Source organism: Hesperophylax consimilis, chromosome 19 (assembly GCF_061612785.1).
Source record: "Hesperophylax consimilis isolate HC1 chromosome 19, BYU_Hcon_1.0, whole genome shotgun sequence".
Lineage (NCBI taxonomy): Eukaryota > Metazoa > Arthropoda > Insecta > Trichoptera > Limnephilidae > Hesperophylax > Hesperophylax consimilis.
In genome coordinates, this window is record NC_142854.1 from 16,162,023 (window position 1) to 16,176,670 (window position 14,648).

Below are 14,648 nucleotides of genomic sequence, written 5' to 3' on the forward strand. Positions count from 1 at the left end.
TACACTCGTTCCTGTTTATAAGAGTTTTTAAAATAAATAACGACAAACTGTCTAGATTCTTATATGCCAGTACAACGTTGGTATGATAAAGCCGGCCTTAAATCTGGATTAAGGCCGATTTAATCATATAAACACCCTAGTTATAAGTAAAGTTGTTTCAGTTTCGACCTTATGTAAGTAAGGGGTAAGTGTTTTGTTATGCAGAAGGCATTATTATATACATATCGAGAAATCATTCAGAACATTTGTGAAGGAGGCCAAATCCCATCCTGGGATGTAGCGCCGTGATGACGATGACAATGTAGGTGGATATACTCACATGTGATCCCCTCAGCCGAGATGTCGTGCATCTTGCAGCAGGCGGACACCATCCGCATGGAGAGCTGGTCCACCACGAGGATGCGCCACTCCACGTTGCCCACGGCCGGGGCTGCCTTGCCCTTGGGCTTGTACTTGATCACCTCGTTCATGATCTCTGCAAAAAGGGGAGATAATGGCTCAGAACTGACATAGAATACCAGGAGTTTTGACTGTATCGGTGTGCAAGCAGTCACTTGCCCGCTAAGCATTTCTATCATATTTGGTAAAATACCCAATGCCTGGAACCATCACGATAAATAAAAACATCATTGATTGTTAACCTTTGCGTATTGACTAAAATGAATAATAACTTTGACCAATGAAAAAAAACAATACATTTTTGAAGGCTAGTAAAATGACAAAATAGAACAAATTTTTTATTTTTTTTATATTAACTCCACACAGGAGGCCCTGAAGAAAATAATTTCCCTCAGGGCCTATGTCATCTTTGGGGATGCTGTGTGGAGGATCTTTTTGTGGAGAGTAAGGAGTGAACATGGGTCTTGAAGAGTCCCATGTTGTAGGAGGGAGGAAACACAGAGGCCGGCAGTTCGTTCCACAGCCGAGCTGTTGAACTTAAGAACGAATCGTAGAAGCGACCCGTTCTCATGTGACAAGTGTCAACTGTGTACAAATGTTGGGCGCGCGTTTGGCGTGTATCCCGACTACGCACCGGTTTCGAAGGGATCAATGACGCTAGTTCCTCAGAGCATCTTCCATTGTAATACCGATAGAACAAGGACAGCATACCTACCTGACGCCTGTGCTCTAAAGATTGCAGTCCGTTTGTTAAGATTGGGGAATCTATCAAACGGACCGCCCGTTTTTGCACAGAGTCAAGGGTTATCAATGATAAAATGAACTATTTATTTTGATTACTTTACTGGCAACTGTCAGAATATCAATTTGGGAGGCGGGTATGGGTACCGCCGCCCTAGGAACCATTTATTGGATAACCAAAACCCCTGCCATAAGTCACCCAAGTGGTTAGCTATGTTTGGTGATTTAGCAGGAGTGCCCGGGTTCGTGGGGTGAGGTTTGTCTAGGTCTTGGCAGCGAATGCGTTTGCCCGCCTACGAAGTGGGTCGAATTGGGAAAGACTGGTTGAGGGAGACCTTTGGACCCCTCCAGCCGGACTCTCTCTCGAACCATCTCCTTGCAACGCAGTGGGAAGGATGGACTCATACGTCCGTCACTCCTGGACACATTGACCCCAGATTCCTACCCACCCTTCATACCTTTATCCTTCCCAAAACTTCCTCTTCTTTCTTTCCCTAAACAGACCCTCCTCACATAATCCCCAAAAGTGACGAAATTTTTTTCGCTAGGGCCTCCTGTGTGGGGAAATGTAAAAAAAAAAAAAAAATTAAGATGGGAAATATCTGCAGGTTCGAACCACCTTAACAAAAGAAGGTATTAAAAATGGACTCATCCGTGTTGCCATATAGAATGAGATACGGCCGATCAAGGGTAAACTTAAAATTATTCATAAACTTTGCGTTCATAGATGGCGCTAATTTCAAACATTTAGAAGAAAAAAAAACACATTATTTGCATTGTGCTTTAAAATATTTAAGCATATGTAATATGAATAATTAGTTTCAAAACCAGTTTAAAATCCAATTCATTCATCAACAATAACTAACGGTGCGTATGTATGTAGGTATAAAAAAAAACAGGACAAAACCAGACTTTTAATTAGTGGTTAGAAGGACGTTGAATGGACGAATAGGTCGGGTTCTCATCTAGGAGCTGTGGATTCATTTCATCTGTTAGGTACGTCCTCCATCATTGCACGAGCAACATTTTCTACTTATAACGATAATATTAGGAAGATTGTTAGTTCATTTGTAACCCAGGAATGTCAAGTCTTTAATTGTAAAATATAAAAAAATATACTATAAAAAACCAGACACATCTGAGCAAACAAATCATGCATAATAATACAGGGTTTTCCAATAAGAGGTGTTATTTTGATATTCAATCGTAAAAGATCAATGGTTTCGTTGCTTGTGTGGCACGTAGCGGCGTCTTGTTGAAAGTAAACGTTGTACAGATCAATACCATCCAATTCCGGCCATAAAAAATCATTAATCATCTCTCCATAGCGTAATCCATTCACCGTAACTGTTGCTCCAGCCTCATTTTCAAAAAAGTAAGGTCCAATGACTTCGCCGGAACATAAACCGCACCAAACAGTCACACGTTGAGGATATGGAGGCTTTTCAACAATAACTCTTGGGTTTTCCGAGCCCCAGATGCGACAATTTTGCTTGTTGACGAAGCCACCGAGGTGGAAATGGGCCTCATCACTCAAGATGATTTGCATTTGATTCACTCGAGTGAATTTGAATGCGTTGTTGAAGCGTGTATCGTACCATTTTTATTAATGGCGTAGTTTCTACTTGTCAAATGCCAAAAAATGACAGCTTCAAAAGTAACATCTACCGAAATAGCGGGCTATTCAAAATAACACCTCTTACTGGAAAACCCTGTATATAATTAAATTTGCACACATTGCAGCAGCAACTAGCGTTGTTTTGCAATTGATACGTAAATGTAATTGTTGCATCAAGTTATAATAAACTGGTTTTAATTAAATCTTGAAGTCTCCAACAACTGCTTAACGCTGAAACTGTAACCTTTGTTTCATTGTCTCGTTTAATTAGTAGACAAATTGCACCGTTGTATTAAGCAATTTTACCCCTATTGTATCAGCATAATAACCATTTTTTAATTATGATCTAAAGGTGTTAGAAAGAGAATTCATCACGCTTCATGTTATTTTTTTAATGATAAACTAATGTTTATAAGACAAGGTGTTATGCATAGCATAAAGGATAACAAATAATTATAAGGAATAATTAGTCGCCTGAAATATCAATACAAATTGAAAATATCTCCCGATTAAAAATAAATGCCGCCGACGGGAAGTGACCCCTTGCCTTCTGATGTCCTCTACAGGTGGAAAAAATATAATAAGCAGTAATTGTTGATTGAGGTACTAGTACATATTGAATCATTTGGCGGGTTGGAAATAAGCCGACATAGCTTAGTGGTTACAGAGCACCTGACCGGACATCAGAAGGCACGGGTTCAATTCCCGTTGGCGGCATTTATTTTTACTCGGGAGATATTTTCAATTTGTATTGATATTTCAGGCGACTAATTATTTGTTACGCTTTATGTTTGCATTCAAAATTTAATTATATAAAAAATAATATGTTTGTTTCTAAGAATAGAATTTGAAAATTATAAAACTTTTGGTGGCTTAAAGCACAATTTATTGTTCAGGTTACACAGATCACATATAGCACAATAGTCACAGTATACAATTTACACAATATCAATACACTTTGAAATAACACTTATTGACTAAGCATGGATTTATATAGGATCCTTGCGGGATAATACTTGGAATCGATAAAGTAGTAGAATCGAGTAGCGGCAAAACTGTCCAGAACTAATCCAGGTTTGCTTTGGGCATATTACTGTCTCTCAAGCGCTGTATAGGCTCTAGGTAGCCAAGAAGAGGAGCGCGTATTTAGCGAGTCTAGTAGTCTTCAAGTCGGTTTCTTAGCGATGGTAGTAGATAGTTGTCTTCAGAGGGCCGGGCGGAGCACGGGTAGCCAGCTGAGGGAGGGTACTAGTCAAGGCGAGCAGACAGGAGAATTGTGTCGTGTAAGGGAGAGGCTGAAACCCTTAAATCATCCCGTGTCAGCAGCGTGGGGCGGGATGCGTAGAAAGCGTTCTGCGCATCTCGTCGCCTCAGTGTAGCGTGACAGGGACAGTGCCATATAGGGATAGAGAGATAATGTATTGGCAATAATATCCCGCGCACTTCAAAGTGTATTCCATTCACAAATTTTCATAATTTTTTTCTCAAATTGCAGTCGGAACCTTTGGTTTCATAGAGGAGTCCATTTTAATTCTTCTGTGGTTAACTTTTAGATTTGAATATAAAGCGTGGCATTTTCTTTTTCGAACACCATTAAGATCATATTTCTCATCACGACACAACGACACAAAGATGAGCTGTTCCCAAAAGCAAACAAATTAGCCTGGGGAGGTAAAATTAGAAGGCAATTGACTGATCTAATATGTTTACATAAAATAATTCAAGGCCATCTTGATACTACATTATGTCTTAGCAATATTACATCTGAATACATTTAAAAATAATATCGCTTAAACTCTTGACAAAAAATGACAACTATATAATAAAATAAGAGTGTGCTGAAGTAGACATTTTCTTTGATAATTTTTACAGATTAAAAAAAAAAAAATACTGCTATTGCTCAAAAATATGTTGATCTAATTGTAGTATATATCACTAATGTGTCTCTCTTTGTATTTCTTGGTTCTATTCTTATTATTTGTCATTGGAGTGAGTTTTTATACAATTTTGTAATTTTATATTCCTTCCGGTGGGAAGGATAGTTCTACATTTAATGCCGGTCCTACTTGAAGGGCTGTAAAGGCAGTGCTGTCCGATAATTCTATATGAATATTGTATACCAAACTTCTTGTGCAGGTCCCAACTATAAATATGTATATGTATAAACAATGTGATGCAAGTCTACTATTTTGTTATGTTCTTGTCTCTTGTATCGTGTGTGGAAGAATATCGAATCTATTTAAATAGAATATAATTTCTTTAAAATTTATGTGAACATCGCACAAGAGTCCAAACTGCTCCCATCCGTTTGGAGCCAGTGAGACTATGGCATTCCCAATTGGGGTATATTGTGAGGCTGAAGGTAGTGTGATGGGAAGGAGATGGAAAGAGGAAGGTGGGGGAGTACCTGGCTAATCAGATCTGGTCACTAAACATGGCTAAAGCCATTTCAAGCAACATTTCCATTCTGAATGGTGGTCTCACACCAGGGTGATACTGAGAGTATCTTTCACTAGTATACTAAATATTATTTTAAATTAATAAATGAAATAATACAATTTAATCAAAAAAAAATTAATTGCGCAAGCCGGGATTTGAACCAGCGACCATCAGGTTGCTAGTCGAGAGCCTTACCCCCCGACCACGGAGGCTGTATTGTAATAAAATACTTACATTTTGAACACATAAAACATCAGTCAATGGCCCAAAACTGACTTTAATTTCAGTGTATGGAGTTGTATAATAAATTAGGATTTAATTTCAGACAGTACTTTTATAGTTGCGGTGTTGTGACTACCATGTAAAAAAAAAAATCATTCAAATATATTACCAGCTGACGTGTACCCAGCGCAGCTGTGAGTCGTCCTTAAGAGATATACCAGCACGGACTTTTCTATAGACCTTTTTAAGTCATACAATTCCGTAGTACATTATTTTGATGTATCACATAAAGTTTAGCCAGCGTTAGCAATGTAAGTTCCGAAAATATTTTTTTTACGCCTTGATTACAAAACATCAACTATTCTCGTCTTTCTATAAATATAATCTGCATGTGTTATATATATAAACCTTCCGGAAGAAATTCTCTAAATGATAGTGAAAACCTTATCAAAATCCTTTCCGTAGTTTAGAAGAACTAAGCGCACAAACAGACAGACACAGATAACAGATAGTGACTATGTTTTATACTATTTAAAGATTTTCAAATGTTTAAAGCAAAATACATTTTCTCGAACGTGACCCTATTTTAGTGTGTTAACTGAGTTCTTACATTTGGATTATTCTCAAATAAGTGAGCAAGAACCTAGTATCAATAAATAACCCAATGAGTTATGTATTAACAGTTTTCCAAAGTGTCTTTGTTTATTTTGCATTTTGCGATTGAATAAGAATAAAAAAAAACCTTATTTCTTATCATTATTTGTAATCTTGAAAAAAAAATGGGCGGGCCATTTGAACTTTATCAGAAATCAAACAAAATTGTTGTAAACTTCACATTCCGACGTAATAATATTATTATTATTAACTGAGTTCTTACATCTGGATTATTCTCAAATAAGTGAGCAAGAACCTAGTATCAATAAATAACCCAATGAGTTATGTATTAACAGTTTTCCAAAGTGTCTTTGTTTATTTTGCGATTGAATAAGAATAAAAAAAACCTTATTTCTTATAATTATTTGTAATCTTGAAAAAAAAATGGGCGGGCCATTTGAACTTTATCAGAAATCAAACAAAATTGTTGTAAGCTTCACATTCCGATGTAATAATTTTCTGATTTATTTGACAAATATTTTTCCATGACACACTTTTTTTTTCGGTTACACGAAAAAACACAACATTTAACCCTAGATCGAGAGGCGACGACGCGCTATTCGGCGAAATTCGAAATCACCTACTTCCCCCCCGCTCCCCGACCTTGACTCTTTCATTACCTTCCTAATTTGAGTAAACAGTGCAGCACGTGACGCGATTGCGGCCACACGCATACTAGGACGTGCCCTATGACCATCGCGTCGTTATAACTACAATTTTTATTTTTAAGGTACGTACATTCATATATTCTTATATTTATTGTTAATATTGGCGAATCTACTACAATAGAAGCTCCGGTTCCATCTACGTCAAACGTGCGTAAAATTAGCTACCTGTGTCCATCCAAGGCCCGGAGGGTGACCAAACACCGTTGCACCAGATGTAGAGGGGCTATTTGTGGTCCACATAATGTTGACATGTGTGGTCACTGTGTAGACTGATATTTTGATATTAATTTGTTCATTATAAACCTTACTTTTGTGCCATGTAACAAGTTCCTATCTTAATTAAATATTTTTGATTAATTTCTAGTGTTTTATTGCGTAGTCCATTCGACGAAAGTGTAGTTACAATGAAATAATGAAAACAGTTTAGTTTTTAGTTAACAAAGGTGAAGAATAAGAACTAACCTAACATACCAGTTGTAACAAACTCCGTGATGAATCATTGAATACAAACACGGTTCGAATCCCGGTATGTGCAAGTAAATTTTATTTATCCCGGCAAAAGTCTAGTAACGCTTCGCTTGGCAGAACTATCAGAGTACACATTCGGCGGGAAATATTTTCGCGTGACTTTTCACAATAACGCCGCTGTCTGTACAGTGTAAAGACGGAGGAACTACATCGCCACCAGATTCAGCAACGTTGTAAGGTAGCGGCTGTAGGAAGTGATTTATTAATCTTTATCTTTCGCATCTCCTTCAATGTTGTCATTCTCTTTCTCTCTCTCTCTCTACTTCCTTTTCCTCTTTCTTAAATAACCCTTGACCCCCCTCTAAAATAAATTTCTCTACCCATTTGTGCCTGAACTTCACACAATAAAATAAAACAAGTGTTTTAAAAGACTATGTTTTTTTTTTTTTGGTTCTTCCCAACCTTTATCTTTCGCATCTCCTTCAATGTTGTCATTCTCTTTCTCTCTCTCTACCTCCTTTTCCTCTTTCTTAAATAACCCTTGACCCCCCTCTAAAATAAATTTCTCTACCCAAACCTGTGTAACTATCCGGTAATAAATTGGGTAAATTTTGGATAGGGCCTGACACGCTTATTACGAATAATTTTTAGAAAAAAACTTTATATTCGCCTTAATTACTATAAAAGAAAACTTTTTGCATTTCGGGCGGCGGAAAATTATGCATTTTGATTTTCAATTGCGTAAAACCAAAATTCACTTCGCGAATCGATGTGGCGACATTAGGAACGCACTGTTATGTTAGTATCACTGATGCATTAACAAGAGCTAAATACGACCGTTGCTATCTTCGTGGGATACCTAGGTTTGTGTAACATGGTTTGTGATACAAAGGAAAGTGCCCCTTAATAACGCCTGCTCGCGTCAAGGCAAGAAAAACATCCCAGTTTTCAACTAGTTTACCGGCTACGCTAGGTTTGTGTAACATGGTTTGTGATACAAATCCATTTGTCTTCCACGAAGTTAGCCATAGTCGTATCTACGCAATGTATCAGGGATACCAACATAACAGTGACGTACCTAATGGCAGCTGATTGCCGCCGCATCGATTCGCGAAGTGAATTTTGGTTAACGCAATTGAAAATTTAAATTCATAATTTTCCGCCGCCCGAAATGCAAAAAGTTTTCTTTTATAGTAATTAAGGCGAATATAAAGTTTTTTCCTAAAAAATATTCGTAATAAGCGTGTCAGGCCCTATCCAAAAATTACCATAAATTGAACTTTAAATGTCACCCTAATGATAAACTTTGACATTTGACAAAGATCAAACCTGCCTAGGACAACATAATGCAACATGTCAACATACAATAAAAAATATTATTTAATAAGAGCAAAGTGATGCGTAGGTACCAGAAAAATAATTAAAAGGGTATGTAAAATAGGGTAGGTACTGAATGAATGGTTGTTTAGTGCATATTCTTTTTTATTCTTATTCATTTATGGTTATTTTCGTACGCAAATGGCACACTGGCCTATCGATTGGTCTCCAGTGACGTCATTCCTTCCCCTCTCACTCACACTTCATAATAATGGGGCCTACCTCAAAAATCAATACCATGGTACCATATATTGTATTACGCATTTAAAGTCGAAAATGATAATGAAAAACAATAAATATGATGGGAGGTACGTTTAAAATTATGCTAAGAGCGTTCCAATGTATTAATTTGCTAGACTTTATGTAAAAATTTCTCATTGTTACACAGAATACAGACATTAGGATGAAACGTCAAATCCGATACGGATTTGCGAAATGAGTATTTATGTAGGTGAATAAAGGCATAATGTCGACGAAGGTGTATAAATTGAGAATTATAGATTATCGTCGAATGACACACCGTTCCTATTATGACTCAAAACAGTGTTTACCTATGCAATTAGTATGTGGGCGAAAAAGAGGTGGAATTGAAATATTGCGAAATGTCAAAAATATAAATCATATTTTCAATGCTCACAGGATGAAATGGCGAAATATAATGATACCCACTTAAAGATGCGTGTTGGAGTTATCGAATATTGTGACATTTTGTATGATTAAAGTGCATTTATGTGCTTAATTCAATGAAAATTTCACTACTTACTCAGACCCACAAGTGCCTTGAGCGCCATTTTTGTTTTTAATAAATATTTTATAGAATTCAACAGATGGCGGTATTCAGATTTTGTTATAAAGAAATACACTTAACAATAATTATTATTTGAACACGATCTTAAAAATATCGATACAGATTCACATGCACGACTTCCTTATTTTGTAATCGCGATAGAACTACTTGGAACTACTCTTCACAGACCGAGAATCGAGACGATTCGCGTCAAATATGATATAAATCCATAACACAATCTGATTTATCAACCGAGTCAAATACTAGAGATGATACGTGAAATTGCCTCAAATTCGCATCCATGCGAGTAATACTTTTATATTAGCATCATCTATCGTAGGAAAAAAGAACTAGATAAAATACACTCATATAAATTGTTCCACGACTCGGACGATTACTTCAATTACCGTTGTAGTTCTCATTTACGCCGCGCTATCGCTCTACATATTCAAATTTCAATATTGCAGTAGAGCTCTCGAATCCATAGTATTTGAATTTACTTACTATTTTCTCCGCTAGAGTCAAACCACTAGCACACAAAGAATATGCGCGCGCATTTGAATGCAATATAATCGGAGAAGGAGAACTACTGTCAGATTATTTGAGATTTAGTTCGACGCCGAATCGGGCGTGTGATGGGTGTTTGTATAAAATTTGTCGCCGGAACTTCGTGCAAATTCACGCGCTCACGAAATATTTGTCGATAGTAAATCCAATTGGAGTCTATTAAAAGTGTAGCTATTAATCTTTCAATTGTGTTCAGTGTTTTATTAATGTGTCCGACTCTTGTGCTATTCGAAAATAATTATTTATTTGTATTAAATGAATGAATGGACGAAAGATTCAATGGTGTCACACAAATAGATGATAAATCTGTAGTGGAAATCGTTTTTAAATGGGTCTATTTGATTAGAGACATTCCTTCTTTGAATGATTCGTGTCGTAAGCATTATGTTATATTATATTCTGTTCTCCCCGTAATGTCATGCAGTGAAGTAAAAGTGTTCCACAAATAATGTTATGAATTTTTTCAATAATAAAACACGCAAAATAGTGTCTAAGATGCGAAAATATTGTTTGTTTTTTCAATGAAGTGAATGAATTAGTGAGGTTATCAAAACATAAGTAGTGTATGGTGATTTAAAAATAATTTATTTGTTATCTTTAAGTGAAGTTCGTTACCATGGATACTCCAAGGATGATATTTCCTTGTAGGGTTGAGGGTTGGTTGGATATGTCAGGTATGATCTTACGTACTTTTATTTTGTTATGCGGAATAATTTGTATTTTTTTAAACTTATCTAAATAGTATAAAATAAATTCGATTTCCGTGACTGTCTGTTTGTGCGCTTAGTTCTTCTAAAGTAGGCAACGGATTTCGATAGGGTTTTCACTATCCTTTAGAGAATTTCTTCCGGAAGGTTTATATATATAATACTTTTTTTTATTTTTTTTTTTATTTAATATGTGTATGTTTTTTACAATAAATATACAACTATACAGTGTTATAAAGGTAAATAATAATAGCTTTTCCTCACCATAAAGAGACGAGGCTCTTGTGTTTAGTGAGTGAATCCTAGCTCAATTATATATATGGAATCATGTAAGTAAGTAAATAATATATTTGCAAAACCAAAGGGATAAGTAAGAAATAGGCAAGATTTATCAATAATACAGTTTCAAGATTTGAAGGAAATAATAATAAGAGTAAGATATGGACTTTTATAGTAGTTTTAGGTAATTTTTTAATTTTATTTTAAATTCCAGAATATCTTCAATATTTTTTAGATATAATGGAAGGATGTTAAAATATGTTATACCTAGATAGAGATAGGTATTTTGTGTGTGCTTTGTATTAAGTTTTGGGATTTTGATAGTTTTTTGATATCTTACTGATGAATTGAATTGTAACTTATTTAACTGTATTTCTTTATAAATTTGTAGAATTGAATATTTTTTATATATATTGTCTATTGTGGGTACATTGAATATTGAAAAGAGAATCTCAGTAGAAAATTTGGATGGTTTTTTACAATTAGAGGTTTTACTCAATAAAGTTATTCCGAAAAATCATATAATTAACGTTAAGTTAAAGAGAAACTTGTATAAATCTGTCCTTTTAGACACACGAAACTCTAATTTTGATTTGGCGGCCAAAATACTTAACCTAACTAAATTGTTTAGAGATTTTTAAATGGTAGAAGAATTCGGGGACGCCCGAGGAATACTTAACCCAATATCTCTGCACCGTAATGAGATACGGAGTTGAAGTAATGTAGTTTTTTAACAGTACCATTGTGGTATACAGTAGTGAATGATGGAAGAATCGGAGGCGCCGAAGAAAGACATTAGCAATAGCGAAGCATTCCGTACTAGTTATTCTAGAGAATTCTTCATTCGTGGATGCTTGATGGATGATTATGTTTTGATAAAATACAAACATTAACGAATAAATCATCAACCATCCGACTGATATCAATTGTCTCGACCATTATGCCACCGAGGTCTTCCAAGATATATTATTTCGTCATCATTTCAGTTTGTTTTTAACATTTTTATGCACCGTCACGACAAAACGTGACACAAATAATTTCGACGCCCTTTTAACGTGAAGGACTCTCCTAATTTGATTAAAAACAATAAAATGAAATTCAGCTATTATTAATTTCTGACCCACCTATGTTTGGGTCAAGGAAAAATAAATGATCATCACGGTAACATCACATCATAGGAATTAGTCACGTATTTGTGTTCAAAGATACCGAAGATGGCTTTGATAAAGTCGATTATTATTGCTTATTGGACGAAAATGAGCATTTTTTTGCATTTTAAAAGTACCTTATGTTAGTGCTCATTATAAGTTAACCCTAGAACACTAACCTTCGTCGAATCGACTACGCCAAAACACAATTAGACTTGTATTGTTATTTGGGGATGTGGTAAGAAGACGAATGAAAGAGGTTGTGAGGTCACAGCGTTTATTCAGTCAGTGTAGTAGCGAGAGATGACTCCGGACCGATGCTCACGCAGTTCCCCGGGCCGAAGATCGACACCAGCTGTAAGTGAAGAAGACGGTGGTGGAGTGATCAAGGCGATGAAGTCGATGACTCGACACCGTATCGGTGCAGACCGGACTGATGGGGATGACATTGAATCGTCCTGGTACTCCAGTGTGAAGTAAGAGAGCCGAAGGTAGGGTTGACCCGGTCGGCAGACGATGCCAGCGCGGATGTTATCGCTCCGCGTGAGATGCAGGCCGGCGAAGATGTCGCAGGGCCTAGGCGCGTGGGGGGCGCAGGCCAGGGATGATATCACAAGGCTAAGGCGCTGTTGTAATCCCACGGAGTCATTGATAACTTGTAGCCTCTCCTTTAAGTGCGTGCAACGCCGGGCGTAGGAGGTCCATATCCCATGGCTGCGCAGTGAGATAGGAGGACTGACTGACTGATTGAGGTATCTTGGCATAGCCGCTTTATATAGGCGCAAATGCGTTCGAGAACAAAGCAGCAAATCGCGAGTTTCACTGTTAGGTTCTAAGGTGATGCGGGTTGCATTCATAAACGTTCCCGAACCTTCTAGTAGCTACCGCTACAGTTATATCATGAGAATTAGTCACATATTTGTCTTCATTTGTGTATATGGAAAGTGGTTTAAATATACTCAATTATTTTTGATTATTTGACGAAAGCTAGCTATTATTATTGGCAGTTAAAAAAGTACCCATTCAAAACCCTAGAATACTAACCTTCGTCGAATCGACTACACCGAAAACAATTATTGTTGTATTATCATATCATGAGAATTATGCACATATTTGTGTTCAAACATATTGAAGGTGGCTTGTGAAGAAAATAATACTAAATCTAAATGATACATGAAAAAGAGCAAGATACAGAAAAAAAAATCGTAACGGTCGTAACTTGAAATCGATTTCTGTCTTACCGGGAAAACGCCTCTAACCACTCGATCATTGTGACCTGATTTGTCATTTTGGTAAATATTCGGAATCGCTGGACAAGGATTATATGAAATATTTTTAAATAAAACCTTCTGATTTACCTTAATTACTATAAAAGGAATCTGACTGCATTTGGGATATTTTTTAATTTTAGCATTTTAATTTTTAATTACGTAAATCGAAAATTCACTTTCGTTGTATGGGATGACAGCTGGAATGATTTCTGTTGATGACATTTTCTCTGGTTGGTATTCTTGATACGAGTAGCTAGAATTTGAATCATTTCGGAATGCAAATTCTAGTTAGGTACTGTTTTGGCCAAACTCGAAAAATAAAATATTTTTATGTTACTTATAAAACTTAAATTATTTATATTTAGGTAATATTATAATTATTGTTTTATTTAACCTAAACTATAGTAACCTAACCTATAATAATCAAACCTAAACTAACCTAACCTAAAATAATAATAATAAAATAATAATAATACTTGGATGACTTGTATAGCGCCGTTTTTGTGCAAAAACACCTCAAGGGCCTCAACCTATAATAATCAAACCTAAACCAACCTAACCTATAATAATCCAACCTAACCTAATCTAACCTATATCCTAATAATAATCCTACCTAACCTATAATAATCCAACCTAACCTAACCTAACCTATAATAATCCAACCTAACCTATATCCTAATAATAATCCAACCTAACCTAACCTAACCTATATCCTAATAATAATCCTACCTAACCTATAATAATCCAACCTAACCTATATCCTAATAATAATCCAACCTAACCTAACCTAACCTATATCCTAATAATAATCCAACCTAACCTAACCTAACCTATATCCTAATAATAATCCTACCTAACCTATAATAATCCAACCTAACCTATATCCTAATAATAATCCAACCTAACCTAACCTAACCTATATCCTAATAATAATCCAACCTAACCTAACCTAACCTATATCCTAATAATAATCCAACCTAACCTAACCTAACCTATAATAATCCAACCTAACCTATATCCTAATAATAATCCAACCTAACCTATAATAATCCAACCTAACCTAACCTAACCTATATCCTAATAATAATCCAACCTAACCTATAATAATCGAACTTAACCTACATTAATCCAACCTAACCTATAATAATCCAACCTAACCTAACCTAACCTATATCCTAATAATAATCCAACCTAACCTATAATAATCGAACTTAACCTACATTAATCCAACCTAACCTATAATAATCCAACCTAACCTAACCTAACCTATATATATTTTTTTTTTTTATAATATTTAATTTTT

At 35.8% G+C, this 14,648-nt stretch overlaps 1 protein-coding gene across 4 annotated transcripts in view; it reads right to left on the reverse strand.

Moving 5' to 3' along the window:
• The window catches only part of Rop (Syntaxin-binding protein Rop), a 35,783-nt gene extending 26,187 nt beyond the window's left edge, over positions 1–9,596 (reverse strand). For all 4 annotated transcript variants that reach the window (XM_089643512.1, XM_089643509.1, XM_089643511.1 and 1 more), the window contains exons 1-2: positions 9,350–9,596; positions 320–475 (exon numbers count right to left, since the gene is read on the reverse strand). In XM_089643512.1, coding sequence (XP_089499638.1) covers positions 320–475; positions 9,350–9,377 — 184 coding nt within the window. In that variant the 5' untranslated portion in view covers positions 9,378–9,596. The remainder of the gene's footprint in view (positions 1–319; positions 476–9,349) is intronic.
• Positions 9,597–14,648: the final 5,052 nt, after the last annotated feature.